The sequence below is a fragment of the Amyelois transitella genome, chromosome 12 (genome assembly GCF_032362555.1).
Source record: "Amyelois transitella isolate CPQ chromosome 12, ilAmyTran1.1, whole genome shotgun sequence".
NCBI classification, from domain to species: domain Eukaryota; kingdom Metazoa; phylum Arthropoda; class Insecta; order Lepidoptera; family Pyralidae; genus Amyelois; species Amyelois transitella.
Window position 1 is genome coordinate 4,534,438 of NC_083515.1, and position 24,794 is coordinate 4,559,231.

Below are 24,794 nucleotides of genomic sequence, written 5' to 3' on the forward strand. Positions count from 1 at the left end.
TAGTATAGATTCAATAGAAGTTGACTCCTACATCATCCAAAAACATTTCCCTTTGCAAATTTAACGTTATGAAAGTAGAAATTTAATAGGTATTTTTTTGTGATCCTTGAGATTCAACCCAACAAGAAATACCTATTTTATTTTCTCAAAGCTATTAAAAAAGTACCTTGTCCCATCTGTGTATTTCCATCTACAGTTAATAACCATACTCTGCCTGCTGCATTTCAAATAAAGCACAAGTAAGTAATATTTCTTTATGTAAAAAAATATTTAAAATCATAGATTTAGAATACTGGTAGGTCAAAATATGTACTTATTTGAGCGCGCGCGTTGGCTTGTCAATGGGTCGTTCGATTCGTCAAAGAGACTTCTTTCTGACTTGCTTGTTAAGTTTGATTGATCTTTGAAGTCATAATTCAATGCCGGTGGAAAAAGTAAATTACGTAGAGACGAATCACAGATTAAAAGTTGTAGTTGTAACCAAATACTGAGAGATGTGTGAGTGAAATAATGCAATTAAGTACCAATCGAAGTTAGGCAAACCGTAGGATGACGTCAGGCCGAAAGCGTAATGTACATTCTGCATTCAATGTCAAGCCTCTAGTGGTTCGCGATGATCTATGGCCTTACAATGCCAGAGTGCGCGCGCGCATTTCAACCGCGATAGTCACATGTCCTCAAGCAACTTAAACTCAGTGCTATTAAGAAAAAAAATACGCAAATGAAAAAGAAAAAAATACTTGCTCCGGAATTAATTTAAAAAAATAACACTGGCTGAATAAAAAGTAAGTTGCATGTTAATTAATTTATAGATTCTTCGCTTGTGAATATTAAGATTTTAGAAGTTTGAAAGTGAATGTGTGTTTGTTTATGCGAATTTATTAATTAATAGTGTCCTTTACATTCTTAAATATTTCAAGTAGTGACTTTCATCAAGGCCGTTGTATTCTGGTTTCGTTTCTCATTTATTTTTATGTAGGAACGGAATTTTCTATGTTTATTGAGTATGGTTTGACTTTATTAGCTTTAGTTTCGTAATTTGTTGCCTTTGTATCATTTGTACCTACATATTTCAGTTCATAACAAAACAGCCATAAAGAGGCAGACATGATAATATCAAAAAAGATGGTGAAAGCAAAAATATTTGTTAGTGGGAACTTTGAAAATCAGAACAATGTTCAATAATGTATTTTCCATTTGAATCTAAATAACCCGGATATAAATCTCTCTCTAATATGAATCTCTAATTTTCAATACATAGAATTATAGTAACAACTTAAATTTTTTTAAGTTTCCCTGGAGAATTACTTATGTCTTACTTGAAATTGTCCAAGTTTTCCATAGGAATAAAAAAACATTGATATCGGATAAGAACTGACAATATTCATATAAAATTTCATCAAAATGGATCTACGGTTTGGTCGGAAAAGCGTTACAAATAGACCGACAAAAACTTAAATAATGATAACGTTTAAACTAATGAATAACATTTATAAAAAAAAACTTTTTTTTAAGTGGTTGTGCAAAATGACAAAACACGTTAATACATTTTATTTCCTTATTATATGGAACCAGTTATTTATCTGTTTATTTTGCTACTGCCAAGTACTAAGTTATCTTCATCTTAAGATGTAGAATAAAATTATTCTTAGGTAAGGAAATTTGCGATAAAATAAACGATAACAAGAAGAACTTATTATTGTAATATTTTTCCTGTAACTACTAATTTGCAGTTGCGATTCTTGTGACAGTAATAGTTAAAACTTTCATTATATTTAAATATAAACTAGGTGTTACTTATATGAACACTTTAACAGTCTGCAAACTTTAAAAGAGGATGCTATATTACGTGACGATAGGCACCCAGAAGAAACTGGAGAGTAATCAGGATTCAATATAGGTTAGGTTTTTGCGGAGCGGAGTTAGCAAGAGTTGCTTCGTGTAAGGACCTGACTTACTCAATTCAAGATCATGAGTGGTGAGGCTGTAACTCGCCAGGTGAAGGAAAAAGATATTTATTTATGCCAAATTCATCGAGCTTGATTTAAAAGTTGTGCCATGTAACTTTTTCTTCTACATATTATTTACTAGTTTAGATAATGACTAAATTCTCAATGCTTTATAATTTGAATAGATATGTAGTTCCATTAGCTAGTTAAAAAAATTGATTTGATTTACACAGTATGCAAGTAATGCATATGATGATGACATGTTTAATACATATTTATTCAGCCATCGTTAAAACATTAGCTAAACAAGTGTGTAAATAATTATTTGCTAGCATGCCATGTGAGGTGAGCGTGTTCAGTAGTAGTACAGGCGACACAACTAAAGGCACCGCAATTCATTACAATTAAGTATCTACTAAACGGTTCATAGGTTTAAAGTAAATAATGTTTAATCTGATACTGTGACAAATCTAGTTGATTATGTACGTAAAAAATGTTTTCTTTGTTTTTTTTTTGGTTGTAGAAGCAATGGAAATGGGCATGCACGCTACATAGTATAAAACAAAGTTTCAGCACGCTGTCAGTATTCTGTTGCAGCTTCACGTGTTTTTGCGGGAATTGGAACAATTTGGGGTGAAAATAAATGTATTGTATGTTTCGTAAAGTTTATATTTGTTGAATTTTTTGAATCGTTTTATAGATTCATTATGATTTAGCTTCATCTGCATTCATTATATTTATGTAATAAATGTAAGTAATTCTTTTTTCTTATAATTATCACAATAAACTAACGATTATTCTGTGACTTCAATATAAAGATATCGACTTTTGTTTTTCTAAAGAAGACTTGTATCATGAAATACAAGGTTAATTTTTCGCACCCATTTATTTATCGTCATTTTATAAATGTCAAATTTCGAAGCCTCTACCCTACCTCCACCCTAAAAAGTGTTATTTTTTTGAGAATTTTACAATGTTTGAACTTGCAGGCTAAAGTCTATATTAAATATAGATTTTATACAAAAACATGAGTAGATACTATGAGTAAAGTCTTAGTCATGACTCTAATTTTCTTCCTTTCCTTAATTTTCCTACTTCCTCACCTTAACGTTATATTTAAGGTCAAGTCTGTACGACTTGAAGAAGTTCAGTGTACTTCCTTAATCGCACAGTGAATATAAATAGACTATTATACTCTTTATTATTTTACCTCTATTTATAAAATTTATTTAATTCAATATTCTGATAAAAATTAACTAGGCACTAATTAATTTATATTAACATACGTTTGAAATGAAAATATTTTCGTAATAAAGTAATTTTTAAAGCGTCAGGACCGACAAACGGTCACCTTTTCTCCAAAAAATCTATTTCCAAGCCCCTTAAGGCTTTTAAGGCCCTTTAAGATTTTCTGACTTCTTTAATCTTATTTTATTGTACCTTTCAGACTAGAACTGCTTTTATGCATTCTTTTTTATATATTATTTTTAATTTACACCTACACGTAGGAATTTTTGAATAGAAGCAAAATTACTACTCAACTATACTATTAAACTTGTACATCGTTGACAAATAGTAACACCAACTAACTTTCTAATTACAAACCGCATAAATCTTCATGTTGGATTATCTAAATCATTGTTGTTCTTTCATTTAGTTTCAGTTATTTGTCACGTACTCGTATGAATAAAGACATATTTCCATTCACATAAATTGTGTTCACTATAGAGTTTGATAAATATACAGCAAACGACTTAGTTTTACAGGTAATTATCCGATAACAAGAACATATTACTCGTTTGAAGTGGTTTGGTTATGTTTATCCAACTCAAACGTTGTACTTACACTTAAACAAATAGGGCATTGCAACTTTTTAAGTATCGTTTGCACTTCTGTGGTTTTCTCTGATTTAAAATGTTATTTCTATTTGTATTAAATGGATAACTGACTGATTGACTAACATCTTTGTTCAACCCAAAAAAACGGTCTATATAGTTCTTTATGAGGTAGAATAATGAAGGATTTCCCGAACCTCCCATGGGAACAGAACTAAACGAGATTTTTGTTTCATTCAACTTAAATTTAAACTTAAATCAACTTAAATTTATCTATTAACATTATACAACGCTTAATATTCATTTTTGCTTACATAATGGTCGATTGGAAAAAAAAAATTCGGTCAAGTTTGTAACCTTGTGGTGTTTGACGAGGCTTCGATTGTTTGTTGATTGAACACTTGATTATTGCGACTTGTTAAGTGTTAGTCTGGTTGACATTGGTAAGTTTGGGTTGCAACTATAGAAATCTAAATAATGTAATTGAACCATATTCATAAATCAATCAAAAATTTTGTAAAAAGGGTGTTATATTTACCTTCAATCAGTGCTCTGCTTCAATTTAAGCCGGGGACGCCGAAAACCGGTCCAAGTGGAGAGAAAACAGTCGGAAGGCGGACCCCGGGCTCGAAACACTTCTATGGAGGGTGAACCGGAAACACGCAGAGAGATAAGAGAGAGAGAGAGTGCTCTGCTTCGATTACAAACCGTAACACGCTGTTAATTATTTCAGCTTGTTTCCTAAGATAAGTCTTTTCTATTTTCATGTATTCTGTGACATTCCCAAGGGTCACATTCTTTTTACCATTATTATCCTGCACGCATTCCTTTGGCATTTTCTTGCGCCTGCCTCTCCTTGTATTGTCATCAATTTTCATTCTGTCCTGTCTTCTCACGACACGCTCATTCCAAAGGAAATGAAAATATTTCCAAATATAATAAACTTAGATCTGGTTCGCAGCTTCGCCGTATCGTTTGTCGCGAATTGCAATGCAATTTTTCTTGTACGAAAGATGCTATGTTGAGAACATAGCATCTTTCGTATAATTCTAATTGTGTACAACATGAACTTCGGTCAAGTATGTATTAATATAGTATAGATGTAAAAACAGAGGGAAAGATTGATAGTAGAACAGAAAGCAATACATATAGTATAAAAAAACAGTAAAAAAAAATTGTCTGTACATTGAGTATATTTGCAAGAAAATAATTTAATACGATATAAAAATTGTAACAGAGCATGAATTTGAAAAAAAGGCTGTTTGTATGAAAATAATAATGAAAATGAAAATAATAAGAAGTAGAATAGAACAGAATTAAACTTTAAATTATTGTTTTATTTACTTGTGCTTATAAAGTAAAAAATCGGTCTTAATCACAGTGTTAAATTGTAACCTATGTACTTCTGATACAAATTATACATGAGAACTATGCATGCGAATTATATCTAATAAACTACTTTGATAAAACTATATATATAACATCTTTCCTAAGTGGTATTAGTAAAATTTTATATGTGTGTCAGCGATTACAGCATTATTTTTATAGCAATACCGTGATAGTTCAAGCATTATTAAGCACTAATTACAGGAGTGAGTGTCCAATTAAATTATTCGTGGTGGAAATTCAAGGTAGTAATGATAAGAGTATGTAAGTATATGATTTTTTTTTACGAAGAAATGTGATATAATAAACTTTTGCCATTAAATTTTGGGCCATTAGGAAAGTTTGCGAGATCAGATGATGCTACTCAAACTGTTATCTAATTGTATAAACAATGCTGTAAAAATGAATTTCATCCGGAACTACGGACTTTCCCAGACCGAGCCCTAATCACGGACCACTATCAGATCTTAATCAGATGAAAATGGGACCAACTTCAGTGAAACTTTTCTTATAGATACACAATTAGCGAAGCGAGATCCAAAGAAAGTGACATATGTAGGTTGCGAACTCAAAAAGTTAATACATATAATCACGTCTATATCCCTTGCGGGGGAGATAGAGCAAACAGCGAGCAGTCTTGAAAAGACTGAACGTCCACGTTAAATGATAATCATTCTCTTTATTGACTTTACAATGCGGGAGGAACAGCAGAACACGGTATTTTCTTCGCTTCCTTTTTTATTCATTTATTAATAAAGGTGATTTAAAAAGCATGTTACAAATGTGTGTATTCTGAACAAAAAACCAGATTTGTTTCATAACAATGTTTTGGCATAATTTTTTTAGTTGACTAAAATATCGGGACAAATAGACTAGAATGCTGCTAGGTGCTAGTATTGTTTTAATTCTAAATGGTTATTTGGTGATCTTTAATATAAATCGCGATAGTAATGAGACGCTTTCGAGATAACGTGCATTTTTGTACAAAATCTATTCTTCTACATGTTTCATTTCTTAGATTGAGATATATGTTATCTGGAAATTTCTTTGTTATTTACTTTTGCTTGTCTGATAACAAAAGCAACATAATGTATGTCATTACGAAACGTAACAATATACGAACAAAATAATAAAATGATGTTCCTGAATGTGAAAATCTATATAAATATTGTAATATCGAAAAGTTGAATGTATCTTTGAAATTCTATCACGTAAAAACTTCCGAATGATTTTTGATTTATGGTTTAATTTAATACATACATACAATTAATCTCGTCTATATCCCTTGCGGGGTAGACAGAGCCAACAGTCTTGATAATACTGATAGGCCACGTTCAGCTGTTTGGCTAAATGATAGAATTGAGATTCAGATATGACAGACAGGTTGCTACCCCGTCACCTAAAAGTAGAATTCCAAGTTTATAAGCCAATCCCTTAGTCGCCTTTTACGACATCCATATGAAAGAGATGAAGTGGTCCTATTCTTTTTCTGTCGGGGCCGGGAACCACACGGTACAATTTTTTTTAGTTTAAAAGATTAAGAAATTCTCCATTTTTGATTACAGATTAATATAAAGCAGTTAATCACACAGCACTGAAATGAAACCAAGATGGAGTCAAATTCTGTCAAAGAGTAAGTATAAAGTTGAATCGTCTACAATTAATTCAACGAACAAATGTAAGCAAACTGTCGACTGAATGATTTGTTATTACAATTGTTTATATTGATGGTATACACACCTGTTACCATCCATAGACTCGGCACTGTAGTCCAGAATGTACTCATAAAATCGGAATAATAAGAGGTTTACAATTAATGATGTATTATTTCATAAAGCCAGTATAATAATACAAATACATACATATCATCACTTCTATATATCTTGCGCGGTAGAAAGAGTTAAATTCGGGAAAATAATAGCTTTAGCTTTTCCTGTACATATTTTATAAAATACTATTTTATAACGTTTTTGATATTATTTATGTAGAATCATCATTAATTCATAGACAACTCAGACAATGAGATCTAATTAAATTGTTGACACGAAGATGAGTTTTAAAATAATATAAACTCTTCTAGAATAAAGCACCGTGCAATTTGGAGGGAAATTTTGTATCTTATTTGTAATAGTGTGTAATTGTTCTTTTTGTTGCGGGACTCAGACGTGTTTAATCAATGTCATGGCTACATGGTGAAGAGTTATATTTTTATTTTTACAACTCTTAATAGTTTATTGTCTCGTGCCGCTTACGAATTCTTAAGATTTTTTTTTCACGAACTTGTTATACCTTTTTAATGATATAGGAATATACTCATATCTTGTTTAGCTGATATTGAGTTTAATTTTTTAATAATATACAATATACAAATATACAAATACGGGACAAATTACGCAGATTGAGTTAGCCTCGAAGTAAGTTCGAGACTTGAGTTACGAGATACTAACTCAACGATACTATATTTTATAATAAATACTAATATAGATAAACATCCAAGACCCAGGCCAATCAGAAAAAGTTCTTTTTTCATCATGCCCTGACCGGGATTCGAACCCGGGACCTTCGGTGTCACAGACAAGCGTATTACCGCTGCGCCACAGAGGCCGTCAACATTAATATATTGGTAATTAATATTACCTGGAACGAATAGGAGAATCATACACTGAAATTAATTTTCCGTTTAAGTTTTAGCTAGTATAACAACGACTAAGGTGTTATCCTAAATATTTTCAAAACTAATTTAATAACAAAACTGCTTTAAGCTACATTTGTAAATTTTTCTCCGCTCAGTGTTCATAATTCCCCAGCGGTATGTTCTGGGCATCATGGGACTACTGGCTGTCTGCAACGCCTATACTATGCGGGTTTGCCTCAACCTGGCCGTCACTCAGATGGTCAACAACACGAGGCTGGAAGAAGAGCATTTCGACCCGAACGCCTGCCCCGATGATAGCGAAATCCTTATCAATGGAACTTCTCCTTCTAGGCCGGTCAGTACTCTTGCCAAATAAGTACCTAATATCATGGATGTTTGTCTAAACTTGGCAGTCATCCATCGTCAACAACAAGATACTGAAAGAACAATACGAACTGGTTTTGAGCCATTCGCCCAAACCTGATTGAGTGTTCAGGAACAGAAATTTTAATTATTATTCAGTTTACTATGCGAACAGTGCTTTAAAATTCAACTTGAAAGAATGGGCACTGTCATCCGCAGGTATTTCATTTGTAATCAACACAAAAACAGGGTCCGATCATTAATATTCTAATTTGACCTAAAAACAAAACGGGGAACATGGTTTGGTACTCACAGAAGTAAAGGGACAGCTTCTCTATAAATTCTAAAAGTGGAAAGTACTGTTTTACGTTTAATTTGAAATCCATTGAGAATACTTGAGTGCAAATCGATATTAACTTCTGAACCCGTTCATTAACGAAATTAGTGTTTTTGTTAAGTTTTAGTTTAATAAGAATATAAAAGATATATGTACATTTAAAAATAGATAAGATCACGAGGAAATAGTTTCAATTAAAAAAATTGGTGACAATGTTCAATACGGATATTACTAAAGCCTATAAACACGTATATCATTCAGATATGAACAGCATTTTGCTACAAAAAATTCCGCGAAAGTAAAGACGTGCAAAGTTTTATATTTTTATAGCGCCCTAGGATTTTCTGCCTAATGTACATATTTAAGAGGTCTGCTACGATATTCAATTAGCTCTGTTTGGTTGAAACCACATGACAATTTACTTTCTATCTGCGATAAAAGTTTACTTAATTGGTATTTATGTCCTTTTATTTCAGCACGCAATTTTCGATTGGTCCGAATCAACTCAGGGGCTCATTCTCAGCGGGTTCTATTACGGGTACGCTATTACCCACGTCCCTGGAGGGTACTTAGCTGAAAAATATGGCGGTAAATGGACATTGGGCATTGGTTTGCTGAGTACTGCAGTTTTTACACTGCTAACACCCATAGTGGTCACTGCAGGTGGAGCAACATGGCTCTTTATATTGAGAGTTTTGCAAGGAATGGGTGAGGTAACTATTAAATTTTAATCTTTAATTACAAACTCTACTTTTTTATTACATTGAAATGTAATGAGAACATTGTTATATGGGTGACAGTATGAAGTTAAAAAAATAATTCAATATAGTTAAATTTTGTTAGGTCAATTCTACTTATAAAGACTAAAATAAACTGCCTGCCAAATAAAATAGGAAGTCGATTGCTAGCTTTTATTGCTAAGAGCAGTTACTATAGCTTTATAACAGGGCTTAAAAGCTATTGGTCTATAAATCTTAATACTGACGAATTAATCCTGAAGTGAAATTAGAAGTACTCGTATTTAAGTGTATATTGAGTCGTTACGTAATTAACTGGTTTATTGTCCAATTAGATTTTATTGCATTAGTTTTTGTTTTCCTGTTGTCTTGTGGAGGTCAGACGAAATTCGCTACGTAAAAAACCTTACTTACCCACTCTAGGATTATGGGGATAAGCAGATCGGGGCTCATCTCCAAGGACATAACTGTCACTAATTTCAAAAGGGTGATGATCTTTTGTATGGTTTCAGGGTCCCACAATGCCCGCTCTGATGATAGTTCTGGCCCGATGGGTGCCTCCTCACGAAAGATCCAGACAGGGTGCACTCGTGTTCGGCGGAGCCCAAATCGGGAACATCTTCGGCTCATTCATGTCTGGGTTTCTGATGGCCGGTGATGGTCATTGGGCCAATGTGTTTTATTTCTTCGGATGCTTTGGCATCTTATGGTTCGTATTTTGGGTAAGTGTCATGTTATTTAAATGTTATACTGTACCAATGTAATTGTAACCATATTTAAGGAGTAAATGATTATGATTCAACATCTTTATCTTATAGGTCGATTGAGGAATTGGGTTAAAGATTCTTAACTCGACTAAACAGGCTTTGAATAATGTAAAAGCTTTATCTTCGAGTTTGAGATATGATCACAGCTCAGATTGGTACTTAAACATAAGTTCTGCAGCTTATTTTTTTAAATTATTTTTGATAATAGGTTTATGATAAGTTGTGCAATCGACTTTGATTTATTAGCAATTAAGTCCTATAAAAACTACAGGTTCTTTGTTATAATCACCCATTAACATAATTAATTAATAAATGAAACAAAAATATAATAAAACAATTATCAATTCTGAGAAAAATATTCCGATTTCGTAGTTTCCAAACTGAATGGAAAATTTCTTTGAATCAATTGAATATGATAATCCACATACCTAATTTTACGATTGTCTAATAAATTATATTCAGTAACACTAAAATCTACGCATATATTTTAATGATGCGAAACCGTTTTATAACTCCATAATACCAGTTGAAACTAGCGACAGGCTTAGATATTTAATGAGTCAACACGATGTTTAGTCGATATGCTATAAAAATAAATTTAAATAAGCAAATTGGGTTAAATTTACGATTGCGCGCGTATTGAATGTATAGCCATGTAAGGTATAATCTCTAACATACATACATAAAATCACGCCCTTTTCCCGAAGGGGTAGGCAGAGACTTCATTTTCCACTTGCCACGATTTCTGCATACTTCCTTCGCTTCATTCACATTTATAACTCTTTTCATGCACGCTCTAATCTACGCTATAATCTCTTATTTGGAAAATTATTGTCATTGTGTACTCGTATAATCCAGAAATATCTTTTATCTAAGCGAATTTAAAAACTTTAAAACTACTTATTCGTTTAATTTTTTTTAAATATAATTTTACCCAATTAGGAAGAACAATAATAATTTAACTATAACTTTAGCTAAGTTGTTGTTATTATTGCTAATTCCAGAGTCTGCTATGCTACAGCACACCGAACACCCACCCATACATATCTGACGATGAGTTGAAGTATCTAAATGAAACAGTAACTAGTGCTGACAAAAACACTGTCAGAGACCCAGTACCTTGGAAGGCTATAGTGAGGTCGGTCCCTGTTTGGGCATTACTATTTGCTGCAGTAAGTATTAAATCTTTATTTAAAGAAAAAAATTAAAGTAATTTAATCAGACAGACACTAGTGCAAATTATAAAGATGTCAGTCCCTGTTTGGGCCTTACTTTTTGCTACAGTAAGTATTTTATCTTATGTTAGAAAAATATGCAACGAGTTACAGTATTATAGTAAGACAAAAAAAAATTGAGGATCTGTAAAGAAACCCAGTACTTGTGGTGAGATCGGCCCCCATTTGAGCCTCACTATTTGCTGCATTGGTTATTTAATTTACAAAGCAAAGATAAGTGTTACATAATTTTAATAAAACCTGCTTATTTAGTCTTAAAAACTGTTATATTCTTTTTCTACGTTACCTTTTATCACTGTTTACGTCGGATCTGTACGTATTTTAGTTCAAGCGGATCGCGGGCAAAGTGTCGAAGAGTATAACTAAGAACATGCAAGTATGAAATTGGAATACAGTATGGTAATTTGTTCCAATTCTATAAATTACCGGATGGAAAGCTCGAGTAACAAAGATTTAGTGATAACATTAGAGATTCTTTTCCTACACATTTCGTCTTTGTCTCTTCACAGATTGGTCATGACTGGGGCTACTACACAATGGTAACAGATCTACCAAAATATATGACCGATGTACTGAAATTCAATATTGCCACGACTGGAACTCTTACAGCCATCCCTTACCTTGCCATGTGGGTTAGCTCCTTCATATTCGGATGGGCGTGTGATCTTTGTGTCACTAGGAAGTGGCACTCGATTAAGACCGGCAGAATTATACATACCACTATAGGTTGGTGCTATTTCCATGTTATGTTTTTATTTATCGAGTAAGATGACGCTTTTCTATTCTGACTGCCTGATTCTATTTCGAGATGAGCGCACGTAGATGCGAATTTAGAATTACTCGTCACTTTTAAAATTTGCGACAATATTGTCTAAATTTTAGATTACGCATTGTTATGAAATAACTTTTTTTATTATTTAGATAAATGATACATTCTCATTAAATTAATAAAATAATAATTTATGAATAAAACTTTTCCCGAACACATATATTGTTATTAAACAAACCGAATTCCATGTGGATTCTACACATATTTTGCATGTTTGTACAAAAAATGAAACTTATATATACCCACAGAAAATATAAAAACTTAATAATTCTAATATCATTCATAGCAAATCCACCACAACGTACTCAATTTCGTAAATGTAACCACCGATTTATTCTATTGGAAAATTACGTGTCCATATCCTGTGCTATTAGTTTTGCAATATCCCCAAACAGCTTATGTCTTATTGGCTATTATCCTGACTGATATTACATTATGTTTCAGCTGCCACCGGCCCTGCCATTTGTATCATATTGGCTTCGTACGCGGGGTGTGATCGTTTTGCGGCGGTGGGTTATTTTATAGCTTCGATGGCTCTTATGGGAGGTTTCTACAGTGGGATGAAGGTAAAGTGTATTAGATTCTTATGTTTTGCTATTTGTCTACATTGTTATTGGCAAAGCTGTTTACGGGGTAACTGGCTATTTAGAATATTAAACAAACGCGTAAACGTCCATATGGCGTTTTAAGTTACAACAAATTAAAATTGATGCTGAAAGCATTTTCTCCTCGTCAATGTTTAGAAAATAGCAAACAGATAAGAAATCAGGTGTCAATTGTAGTTTCTTCTAGGTAGGTATTTAATATGAACGACTACAACTATTAGAATTAATATATTATGAACATTAACTTGGTTACGTCTTTCTGGGGGAAGCCTAGAGTCAATTTAGCTTAGTAATTTAATCACATGAAGCGACTGCCGTCTGACTTAAATGACTATAATAACAGGAGAATCTAAACAAACTAGGTAGGTTCTCTATAGATTAGGCGTTTAACAATATTCTTAGTGCTTACATTATTCCCGCTTACAAAATAAACAGAAAATAATTGAGTACGTAGAAACGGAAAACTGAAATATTACGTTAAACGTGTAAAAAAAAAAATTGAACTATTTTACAGGTAAATGCATTGGACCTGGCGCCGAACTATGCCGGATCACTCACAGCTATGATCAACGGTACTTCAACCCTCTCCGGCATCATCACGCCTTATCTGATAGGTCTTTTAACACCAGATGTAAGTAAAACGTTGATCATTAAAAATGAGTCTTGTCATATTAGCCTGTATTGTTATTTTCTACTCTATCCATTGCGGGGAAGATAGAGCAAAAAGTTAAAAAAATCCGAAAGGCAACGTTCAGCTGTATGGCTTATTAACGTAATTGAGATTAAAGTAGTGACAGGTAGCTAGCCCATCGCCTACAAGAAGAATGCTGAGTTTCTTAGCCTTTCCCAGGATTTCCATGGGAAAGGTGGTCACATTCTAAAGTGACTAGAACCATATGGCACTATTTTGTACTTTATAAAGATTTGATTTTGACTTTTCAAAATAACTATTTGGCACAAAAGTATACACAGTTACAACAACTATTTGTTATAAAATAAATAAATCACATGCAATGGCGGACTTATCCCATGAAGGGATCTCTTCCAGTCAACCTGTCTTCAGTCAAACTGAAACGCTTTTAAAAACTCATTTATTTAATAATAAAACTAAAGACTCGTTTTATTGGATATTGAATATAAGAAAATGAGTTTGAAACTTACAAAAATTTGTGGTAACCGTAAAAATATTCTCCATATATTAAACAAACTTTCTCCGCTTTACCTGCATATTTTGTCGTAATGACTCCAACAACTCATTTTTATGATATTTGTTACGGAGGTATTGGTTTTTGTTGGCAAAGTTATGTCTTATTGTCTTACATCTCAAAAAATATGCTTTAATATCTACATATTATGATACTGGTGTAATCCTGATGTAACTTACTGTACCTAGTGGTAGAGTAATAGTTACTAAGAATTTTTTTTATCTGAAAATAAACAGCTTTGTATGATGACAATGATTTGAATATTTTCGCTATAAATCCACCAAAAGCTAGCTTTCACTATGAGCCGCTCGGTAACCATGGATCATTGTAATTATGTACATGATTCGAAAAGTCCGCGATAAATGTATGTTACGTGCGCGTTTATAACTTGTATCATCACTACATAGTGTAAAACAAAGTCGCTATTTTAGTCTGTATGCTTAAATCTTTAAAATTACGCAACGGATTTTGATGCGGTTTTTTGTAACAGGTAGAGTGATTCAAGAGGAAGGTTTTTATGTATAATTTTTTCCGAATTTTGCACCCGTGCGAAGCCGGGGGAATATACTAGTTATTTATAAATAGTATCTATAAGTAATGCAATGTGAAAGTTGAAAATCAGTTATGTCAAAAAAGAACAAAATAACAACCCAACATTCTTTGAATTGCCCATAAAAACATCGCGACAGTTATTAACATAATAAACATCATTAATATTTAATTTGAAAATTTCAGTCAAATGTCTGTTAGGAAATTCACAAAGTTCCGTCGGCTTATACTGATTAAATACTCGCAAAATGTGAAGAGCCCACAAAGCCGCCAAGTCTAACTTGAGTTTGAAGTAAAGTCTTTGAGATTAACCCGAACTCGCTTCAATGGCGTTAATTGTGGTCTTACAAATTTTCTTGTCAAAGGCAGCTGACACGAGGCTTCCCATCAACAAAGCGATTTGTCGGGTCTTCTGTCTTTCATAATCCTGCTGTTTCATTGGGGGATTGTGCTTTCAAAATTATATTGTCATTTCGTATTAGACTTGCTTGAAGCCATGTTGATTGGAAGCTGGTCCGATGTGCTTTTTCATACCTTTGCATGTAAGATAAAAAAGACATCAAAACAATGAATACTATATCTGCAGAGTTAATTCCAGCGCAGTAAAATGTGAAAAATAAATTCTTGGCGATGCAACAAAACAACGAAAAGGACTTAAATAAAAAAAAAAGCTTTCAGTCTTTTTTTATGTAAGTAGTAATAGTGATGTCGGTTATCTAAAGTTATTTCTTCTTTTCAGTCAACATTATCGCAGTGGAGAATAGCTTTCTGGGTGTGCTTCGCAGTACTAGTCGGCACCAACGTCATATACTGCATCTGGGCTGATGGTAAGCAGCAATGGTGGGACGACGTGCGGCAGTACGGCTACCCTGCTGATTGGAAGCACGGACCGTTGAAAACAGCGGACGAAGATGAAGAGAAGAGGAAAGTAGAAAAAATGGAAGCCAAATTATAGATTAATATTTATTTTTGCATAGAGAATACAGCTAGATAAATATAGAAGAGAGAATATTGAAGATTACTAAGAAGTACTAGACCAGTGAGAAGAATTGAAAAGAAAACAAATTTTAACAAATATCTTTTTTTTATTTGGTTTTATAAATATGTTGGCCGGATGTAGAGAACAATTTTTATTTAAAACCATTTTTTATGTCAAATCAAATCATTTAGATTTTGAAGTGATTTATTTATGGATGCACCGATTGTTGATGATTATTATGAAAATAAGATATTGATAAAATTTTACTTATTTTTTGTGTTACTAATTGACTTTTTATTTTCAATCAGCTCAAAAAGATTTAAAAAGAAAGAAGTTCACAAAATTCATGAAAATTTCACGCAAAATTATTTTATATACTAATTTATATACTACCTGCTTAGTTAAATAAAAGCAATCGTAACATGTTTTGTCAACAAAAAGGTTGTAAGCTGCCATTTAAAAGTAAGTACAAAATACAACGACTTATGTATAAATAAATAATGCCGAGTGAGAACTACGAACCTATCTTACTATTAAAAATTGTTAGATGTACAAAGTTGTCATTACCAATTAAACTAATTTTAAACATTATAATATTTTATAAGCAGAAAGTGTCTGTACATAGTGAGTATTATAAATTATAAGCTTAATTCTAATTTCCAGCTTATTATAGTTCTAGTTTTATTAAAACTTTTTACGCAAAGAAAGCGAGATCCTGAAAACTTTTAATCAGTAGTAAATTATAAAAATACCTTTGCATCATAAGAAAATGAAAAGGTTATTTCATTATTTATATTTAATAAATTTGTGTTATTTTTTATTATGTAGTTTTATTATTTAACTTAATCACACAGATTTTGTTTTATGGTAAACGAAGTTGCGGGCTGCGGCTGGCAGAGTACAAAGAATCTGAAAAGAACTTTAATGACTTCCGCTTCCGTCGCATCATTGCTGATAGTATCATAAAGTGTGGTGACCTGAAAAATAAGGCTGAATGGTCTGTTACAAGTCATTGCTACCTGGAGCACAGCCTATATATTTTTGCTTAGCAAATCACATTTCTGTGTAAGTTGTATGTAACTTACATACACAGTTATCATTACGTAAGGCTACGCATTTAAGCCAGAATAACTAGGCACTTTTTATCCAGAAGCAAGAGGTGGGATAAGAGCTATGGTGGCCGAATCGTTAATGTGTCCGGTTAAAATGTGTGATGCATTAAAAGGCACAGGTTCGAATCCCACCTCGGCCATGTTCTAATTACTATTTTCAGAGTTATGTACATTAGTTCGAATACTAACCTATGCTCTTATGGAGAGGGAAATCATCGTGAGGAAATCTGTAGATTCACGCAACTTGATGTGGAACCATGATTGATCAAATTCATGTTTACCAGCAAAGGTTGCAAAAATCAGATGGGAGTCGCTACGTGTAAAAACTTTACTCACCCAATCAAGGATCAAGGGTCAAACAGAAGGCTCCTTTCCAAAGTGATGATGATACAACCGGGACTGATGCCATGAGGAAGTAGAAGATTGAGGATAAGCAGCAATATGTGTGGGCGAAGCCCGGACTAGTACGCGAATTGAAATCATATTTTCGATAAAAATTTAGAGTTAAAAATTATTTTTCCTGATTTTTGTAAATTAAAGATCAAAAAAGTTAATATTTAATTTACAAAAATGGCATTTATTTTTTTTATTCGTAACAACTTTCAGGGTCCCACGAAGAATAAAATTTATGTTATTTTTCGAAGGTAGCAATAAAAAACAAGGTATGCATTAATGCATCTCAATATAATTTAAGTACATGATTAGTTATTTCCGGTCTGTCAATGAAACTAATCATGTAGTTACAGCACACTTTATTATAGTGACTCTTATTCATCCATCTGAAGTTAATAATTTAAGGCTTACTGCCTATTCGCCCTACATGACAATATTTTATTCTTTGTAAGGTCGGTAACTTAAAACTAGAAATCGTTTTATTGCTTCAATATAGGTACATATTTAAAAAAGGGACTGGGCGCTAACAAAATTGCTGGGTTAAGAGATTTGAAATTTGGTACCTACTTAGATTTCTTATGTTGTTGGAGAGGACTTCCCAAAATTCCTGCGGGGACGGAGATTGGCTGTTTTGTATGGGGTGAGCTTCGGGCAAAGTCTATTATGTAAAACCTCTGCTCTGTTAGGGTGGTCATGTATAACGTAGGGACAATACAAAAAACTCCTAAGCACATTCTTGGTTGCAGACTCGAAGGACGGGAGGCCTCCTATAAGAGACCAAATCATAGGTGGATAAATAGAGTGTAGCGAGACTCCAAAGGATATAAAACTATGCATAGGTTTTGTAAAACGGAGGTTTTACTTAATAAGAGAAGAACTTATGACAATTGTAAGTAATAAGTATCAGTAATAAGTAGTAATAGTAATATAATGATATAGTAATAAGCAGAAATAATATATTCGCCAAAAAAATTAGACAGATTTAAATGAAACTCAGTCTTGAAATGTGATGAAAGATGAATTTGAATCTTTGTTCGAGGTGCACAGGCAAAGCCAAGACATGGTTAAATTTTTCAAGTTAAAAGTGTTTTGTTTCAGATGTTCGTTGTAGTCGAAAGGAGGTAGATATTTTCTAGGCCTCGAATTCAATATTTCATATTAAATGTAGTCCGCAATGGTCTATCCCACTGAAAACAAAAAAATAAATAAAAACATAACTAAAATTAATTTAGAATTGTTACCAGAGATCACTCTATTTTGTTATGTGGACAATAGGCCTTAATTATTCTATGCCTCGGGCTTGAATTAAATCAGTCTGCGGAGAATACTAATCCACGGGTTAACCTTGTATAATAGACTATAATTTAAATATTTAAATAATCATTATGATCATGTAGTGTAGAACATTGTAATCAGAATCATTTATAAAGACAAGTGACATAACTGACCTGGATAGATAAAAAGTGATTTGATTATTACAACTAATAAATATATGTTTAATGTAGACGTTAAATTTTAGCATTGAGATAATGAAAAAAAATATATCACGATTGCATCTGAAACAAAAATCCGTTGTTTGGTATTAGTCTTGGTTACTCCCACACAATAACTAGAACGGAAAAAATATCTGCATATAGGTATTTAAATCTATTTTGAAAAAGCATACCCAATGATCTATTTAGGAATTCGTTATTTTCTTTTACTACAATAAATTCATCAAAAATACATACAACGGGTAAATTTGCGGTTTCAGACACTTGTTATTTAAATACTAGAAGATAAACGAGTTTATCTTTTTACGACTTTATTTAGTATTGACTGCCAGTTCTTGACAAGTCCCAGAATCGGCATAAAACTTAACTACCTTACCACAATAAATGTATTTCTACATGGCCACTTTAAATTTAATTGTTCTAAGTATAGTGGCATTACTAGGATATAAGTATCGTGAGACTACGTTGCGTAATTATACTGATTAATTATTTTTAATAATTAGCCCCAAAAGTATAAGTTTGAGACTTGTGTTACGGGACATTACCTCAATAATACTTAATTATATAATAAATTCTGAACGGAAGGGATCGTATCTGGGGTTAGTAATTCAAAGACAAGAACTGGACCACTACGCCTAATAGGCCGTTATCCAGTCAGAATGATGATGTTACGGTAATGACGACTATGTAAAAGGAATTTCCTTGCTGTAAAATTAAGCCATCCTAATTATGGTATCAATTTTCATTTCCCTATTAAAACATCATGTTTCGACTGTACTTAACGAATTTGAACATGATAACACAAATTGAAGGGCATTGTTATTCTGATTAATTATAATTACACACTCCATGACATCATACAAATAGATTAAACTAAGCAGTCTAGGAGAACTGCTACGTAAATTTTAGTACAAGAGCTTGTAATGTTTTTTTATAGTTGCCACATTATATATCAAACTTTTCAATTTTGTAAAAGATTGTTGACTTTATCTTCTCCTCTATAGAGATATAATAATATGTACATACTAGCTGTGCCTGCGACTTCGTCCGCGTGGAATAGTTATTTTGGGCATCATTGAAGCCCTCAAGGATGCTCCTTCCCCGATTTTTTTATATATTTTCCATTATTTCTTCGCGCCTAATAGTTGCAGCTAGACGTTATCCAAACATATAATAAAACTGTAACTGAACTTTGTCTGTACATTGAAGAATTTAAGAAAAAAAAATATAAGGGGTCTTTTTAGGGTCAATAGAAGCCAAAACAATTTCTTTTCGAATTTTTGTCTGTCTGTCTGTCTGTCCGTCTGTCTGTCTGTATGTTTGTACACACATCACGCAAAATCTACCGAACTGATCTGAACGAAATTCGGCACAGATATAGTTAGTAACCTGGATTAGAATATAGGCTACTTTTTATCCTGAAATTCTATCCCAAGGGGATAAAATAGGGGGTGCAAGTTTGTATGGATTTTTAAATCGATATAAAAAGCTATTAATAATTATAATACATAGACTGATAGACAAAACTGTAGTCAAAATCTATACTAATATTATAAAGCTGAAGAGTTTGTTTGTTTGAACGCGCTAATCTCAGGAAGTGCTGGTTCGAATTGAAATAATCTTTTTGTGTTGAATAGACCAATTATCGAGGAAGGCTTTAGGCTATATAACATCACGCTGCAACTGTAAGGAGCGAAGAAATAATGGAAAATGTGAAAAAAACACGGCGAAAATTATTTACCCTTGAGGGCTGCATGATGCCCAAAATAACTATTAAACGCGGACGGAGTCGCGGGCACAGCTAGTATAGCCTAAAGCCTTCCTCGATAATAATTCAACACTAAAATAATCTTTCAAATCGAACCAGTAGTTCTTGAGATTAGCACATTCAAACAAACTCTTCTGTTTTATAATATTAGTATAGATAAATCTAAGTGCCTATTTAAACTAAAAAAAATATTGTAATAGAATTATAACCAGAAATATGTACCTACAACTTACAAAAGAAAAAGAAATAAAAATAAAGTTGAAACGCCTGTGCAATACTATTGCCGTCGTCGGGTCTTCCTATACACCCTTAGGGGAGTCGGAGTAGATTGGTGAGGGCTTTTGGCCCTCTTCAATAGCATCATCGCTGCCTACGACTGTAGGCAGGTCGATGGGGCGGCCGTGACGGCCTGGGTCTTCACGACTTCATACACTGGGAGTTCCCATCGGCGGCGGCGTCGTCACTGGTCGACGACGTCTGCCGCAAGGCAGCGAGGGGAGAGTTTCACCCGACGGCCCGGAGGGCGGGCGTGGAGCGGCGAGATGCCGCGCAGGTGGCTGTGTGATGACGCGTCCGCCCTTTCGTATATCTAGGTTCTCCCACTTCAGGTCCCTGAGGATCGTCGAGTTCCTCACGTAGCGCGGGGCTCCGACGACTGCTCTGAGACTTTGGTTCTCTTGGGCTCTGAGTCTTCTCCTGTTGGTCTCAGAGCAGAATGCGTACCACGCCTGGGCCGCGTACGTGAGGCGGGATCTGACGTACGTTTGGTAGATCCCGAGCTTCGTCCTCAGGGGGAGGCTGGAGGAGAGAACTGCGTGAAGTCTCCCCCTGGCTGCCTTGGTCATGAAGCTTGCGCTCGCCTCCTGCCCCTTTTCTACCCTGCCGCCGCTAGCCGCGTCGAGCGCGGTAACCGTTACGCAAAAATAATCCTTTTAGCATGATTCAGTATTTACGCGCGATGGCTTGATAGCGTATTTCATTTCATGTATAAGTTTGGTGTTTCTATACCGATTTCGATGATTCTTTTTTTATTGAATAGGTACTTATATTAACTTTTAAGAATTATGAATGAGTGTGAGTGTTATTGGTATTATAAACATCAGAGTAAAGAAATATAATCAGAAATCTCCGAACTGCTAAGCTTTTAGGAATTACACGTGTAATTGTGAGTCAACCATAAAAGATAGACTTATGCTGTCTGGGGATATTTTTTTAATAATTTTATGTAGAATATTTCCGTTATACATGTATTCGCTGTATCTTTAACCATTAAGGCTGCACACGCGACGGTAGCTTAAAAAATCAAGTAACTTCTCCCGTTTTCCCAACATTTGCTTTCACTGCTCTGCTCCTAGTGATTGTAGCATAATGAAAAGTATACTATAACCTGCTCAGGAGTATGAAGAATAACTGTACCAAGTTTCGTTAAAATCCGTCAAGTAGTTTTTGTTTCTATAAAGAACATACAGACAGACAGACAGACAAAAATTTTACTGATTGCATTTTTGGCATCAGTATCGATCACTAATCACCCCCTGATAGTTATTTTGAAAATATATTCCATGTACAGAATTGACCTCTCTACAGATTTATTATAAGTATAATAATAATAAATAATAATAATAAAATTTATAGAAAAGTTCCCTGAAATGGATGTTTCAAAACAAAGAGTGGAATAACCCGAAAGTTTTTAACTTCATCTAACATTTCATCTAACTTTTCTATTTAGGTAACCTCTTCTATCTATCTTCTGCTTCTATCGCTTGGTCACGACCCGCGTTAGAAGAAAATTTACCCTCATCTGAGGAGAAAAGGAAAAAATGAGATATAATAATAATAAGAAGATGTATGTAATAAAAGAATTATTTAGTAAGTATTTATATTATTTAACATGATTTACAAAAAAAAAACTTTTATTTTACAATAACACAGTTTTGCTTATAAAGATTACTACATTTAGCTTGTGTAATATCATTTGCCATATCTCAATATTTGAAGTTTTTTTTTAAATAATCAAAATATCCTTAAAAACTACTGTTTTTATTGGCCATAATTTAAATCACGTAATTATTCTCTGATATTAAGATATGTGTGCTCGGCCCTTGCACTAACGAGTAGTAAGTATATTTTTTTTAATCACAATAATGTTTCATTGTAATGCTTTTGGCCATGACTTAGTAACGTTGTGTTGCTGGGGCCCTATGTTTTAGTTCAGAAAAGGGCATACATGGAAATACAATAAATAGTTCCAGTATTAATTTAGACTATCGTTAAAGTAATTGTTGTTGGAAAGAGATGCTGCAGTTCTAAATAAATGAACTTTAAATAAATAAAAGTTATATATCTATCTGTGAATTAATCCTTCGCTTCTGTTTGAGTTTTATGTGATTATGATTGTCAAATTTTTATCAATTTAGAAGTCGAGTTTTTGCTACCACGTTAGAATTTAAACTCTGGGTTAAATAGTTATGTTAAATTCTTCTATTTCAAATATTTGAAATTTAAATGCGAAGAAGTACGTTCAAATAACATCCCTCGTTATGCCATCGTTGGACTCAGGTCAAAAAGTCGAAGCACAGTCAAGTCACATAATGTGTGAAAACGACCTAAAATTGTTGATTGATATAATTAATTAAATATTAGCCTAGTCAGTATATATATACCTAGCAGTATCACAAAAGATAGTAGCGTCTAGTAAAATCTCGGGAACTTGGTTCAAGGCCGTAGAATATCAGTTATTTCTAGAATACAAAGATAGTACGACTTCGTCAAAAAAATTACACAAAATAAATTTATGATTGATGTATCGGTAGATTGCAAATCACTTAAAAATTATGATAAATAAGACTGATCAGATCATCTTGCTCTCCTCTATGCCTCACGAAATTCGTTAATAATTTATAACTTAAATTTTTGAATTTGCTGGATTTGATGCGTAGGAGAAAGTATTTTCTTTTATTACAGACCAGCATACAAAGAGAAATGAATAAATTTAATATGCACACACTTTACAATAGGTCTGTAATTTAAAATACGTTCAAAGGAATGTCGATAGCTGTATATGATTTTTTTTTAACTGTTTCAAGGTCGGATCCATACTGATGCATCAGAGCGTGAACAGCATAGGAAGCCATTACAATAAAGTACCCTCATTTATCAACTCATGAGTGCATATGGCGATTTTTTACGTATGTTTATGGATATGAGGTTAGTTGGTAAGTATGTCACTCATATGGTTGAGAAAATATACATGTGCTTAACATGAATATCAAGGATTTTTGATGTTACAATAAGAATTGGTAATGTAGTATTTTATTTGTTCAGTTAAAATGTGAAGTTATTGTTGTATTGTAAGATTATATTTTGTTACAAATTTAGTATTTTTATCTTTTTTTTTTCAATACAATTTTGAATAAGCCGTAAATTTTTGCAATGCTTGTGGTTAAGTGGTCACATTTTTTTATATTTGTAAGTAATATAAATAAGAAACATAGATTTTAAATATGACTTATAATATATAATAGACTTTGAATTTACAAAGACAATTTACATTAAAATCACTCTCAGACATGTTTATTTCGGATTAGTCCTTCACCTTACTACAAGGTTTAAATGACTGATAAACGATAGTGATGTGTCTACTATGCTATTTCATAACAAGTGATAACGCTTTATTCGATTAGCGATGATACCAGTAGTTAGGCAATATATTTTTTGGAATATACAGCTACAAATTGAAATTTTCTAAAATGTTAAGCTAGTCATATGGGCAAGACTTACAAGACAGGCAAAGACAAGACAGGCGGATAAGTAAAGTATTATCGTAGTTATTTCTTGACATAATTAAATTGAAAACCTGTTCTGCTTTTATATGATATCACGCTCCGTTAATAGAACAGTACTTTGTCAACCGAGGAGAGTTTATAAAGTTTTCTTTTATTGTTAAAAAATTATGTATAGTAAATAAGTATAGTAAAAAAAAAGCTCTGTATACCTATAGTTGAGAGTCGAACCTCCATGATAGGCTGACACGCTGACCAGAGCGGTGCGGCGACGTAATTATTGTACCCATCTTATAAAGAAAAATAATTTGGATGTGGACCCCAGCTAGATCGATTTTTGCCCCCGTGTGCATATTTATTACAAATTTTTACATATTCGTAAAAGCCATTTTCGAAAGCGCGTGTACAAATTTAAGTATGTACAAAAATTGCTGTATTAATAGTTTATGATATAATGACAATAAAGTCTGCCTTCTATTCGTGTAAAACTTTAAAACATCAATGGAACGTGGAATCGTGGTAATCAGTAGTATAAAGTTGATTGTACCTTTAACTGCCCACGTCTGTGCAATTTAAATTTTAAATTTGAACAAAAAAGTATAAAATATCCGGACAATTATTCTCAAGGTCACTTCTATTTATGCTAAACCATGTATTATTCTAGTATATTCAGACATCTGATATTAAACAGATCGAAGTTTCGCCGAAATGAATTACGAATGACATTTTTAGGTTAATGATTTAGAATATTGACCTAAATGTTATTTTTAATATTTTTGGTTATACATTACTTATTAATAAAGAGTATTTTATTATGATTAAATCATGATTCGCA

General features: G+C 33.0%; 1 protein-coding gene across 2 annotated transcripts; it reads left to right on the forward strand.

The window, feature by feature from the left end:
- Positions 1 to 585: 585 nt before the first annotated feature.
- LOC106142641 (putative inorganic phosphate cotransporter) lies at positions 586 to 16,231 on the forward strand. Of its 2 annotated transcripts, none has more exons than XM_013344484.2 (10): positions 586 to 785; positions 6,736 to 6,803; positions 7,978 to 8,160; positions 8,982 to 9,218; positions 9,755 to 9,964; positions 11,014 to 11,181; positions 11,754 to 11,970; positions 12,518 to 12,639; positions 13,193 to 13,309; positions 15,172 to 16,231. In XM_013344484.2, the coding sequence occupies exons 3-10, from the start codon at positions 7,996 to 7,998 to the stop codon at positions 15,385 to 15,387; spliced, it is 1,452 nt and encodes a 483-aa protein (XP_013199938.2). In that variant the 5' UTR covers positions 586 to 785; positions 6,736 to 6,803; positions 7,978 to 7,995; the 3' UTR covers positions 15,388 to 16,231. The 2 variants fall into 2 exon arrangements, with proteins under 2 accessions (XP_013199938.2, XP_013199936.2); XM_013344482.2 differs by having other exon boundaries at positions 587 to 785; positions 7,961 to 8,160.
- The last annotated feature ends 8,563 nt before the right edge of the window (positions 16,232 to 24,794 follow it).

Bases quoted from the DNA above. Each gene is read 5' to 3' on its own strand.
- LOC106142641 (XM_013344482.2), top strand. From the start codon at position 6,770: ATGAAACCAAGATGGAGTCAAATTCTGTCAAAGA. The intron at 8,161-8,981 runs GTCAGTACTCTT...CTTTTATTTCAG, and splicing joins GAACTTCTCCTTCTAGGCCG to CACGCAATTTTCGATTGGTC. The intron at 11,182-11,753 runs GTAAGTATTAAA...GTCTCTTCACAG, and splicing joins GGGCATTACTATTTGCTGCA to ATTGGTCATGACTGGGGCTA.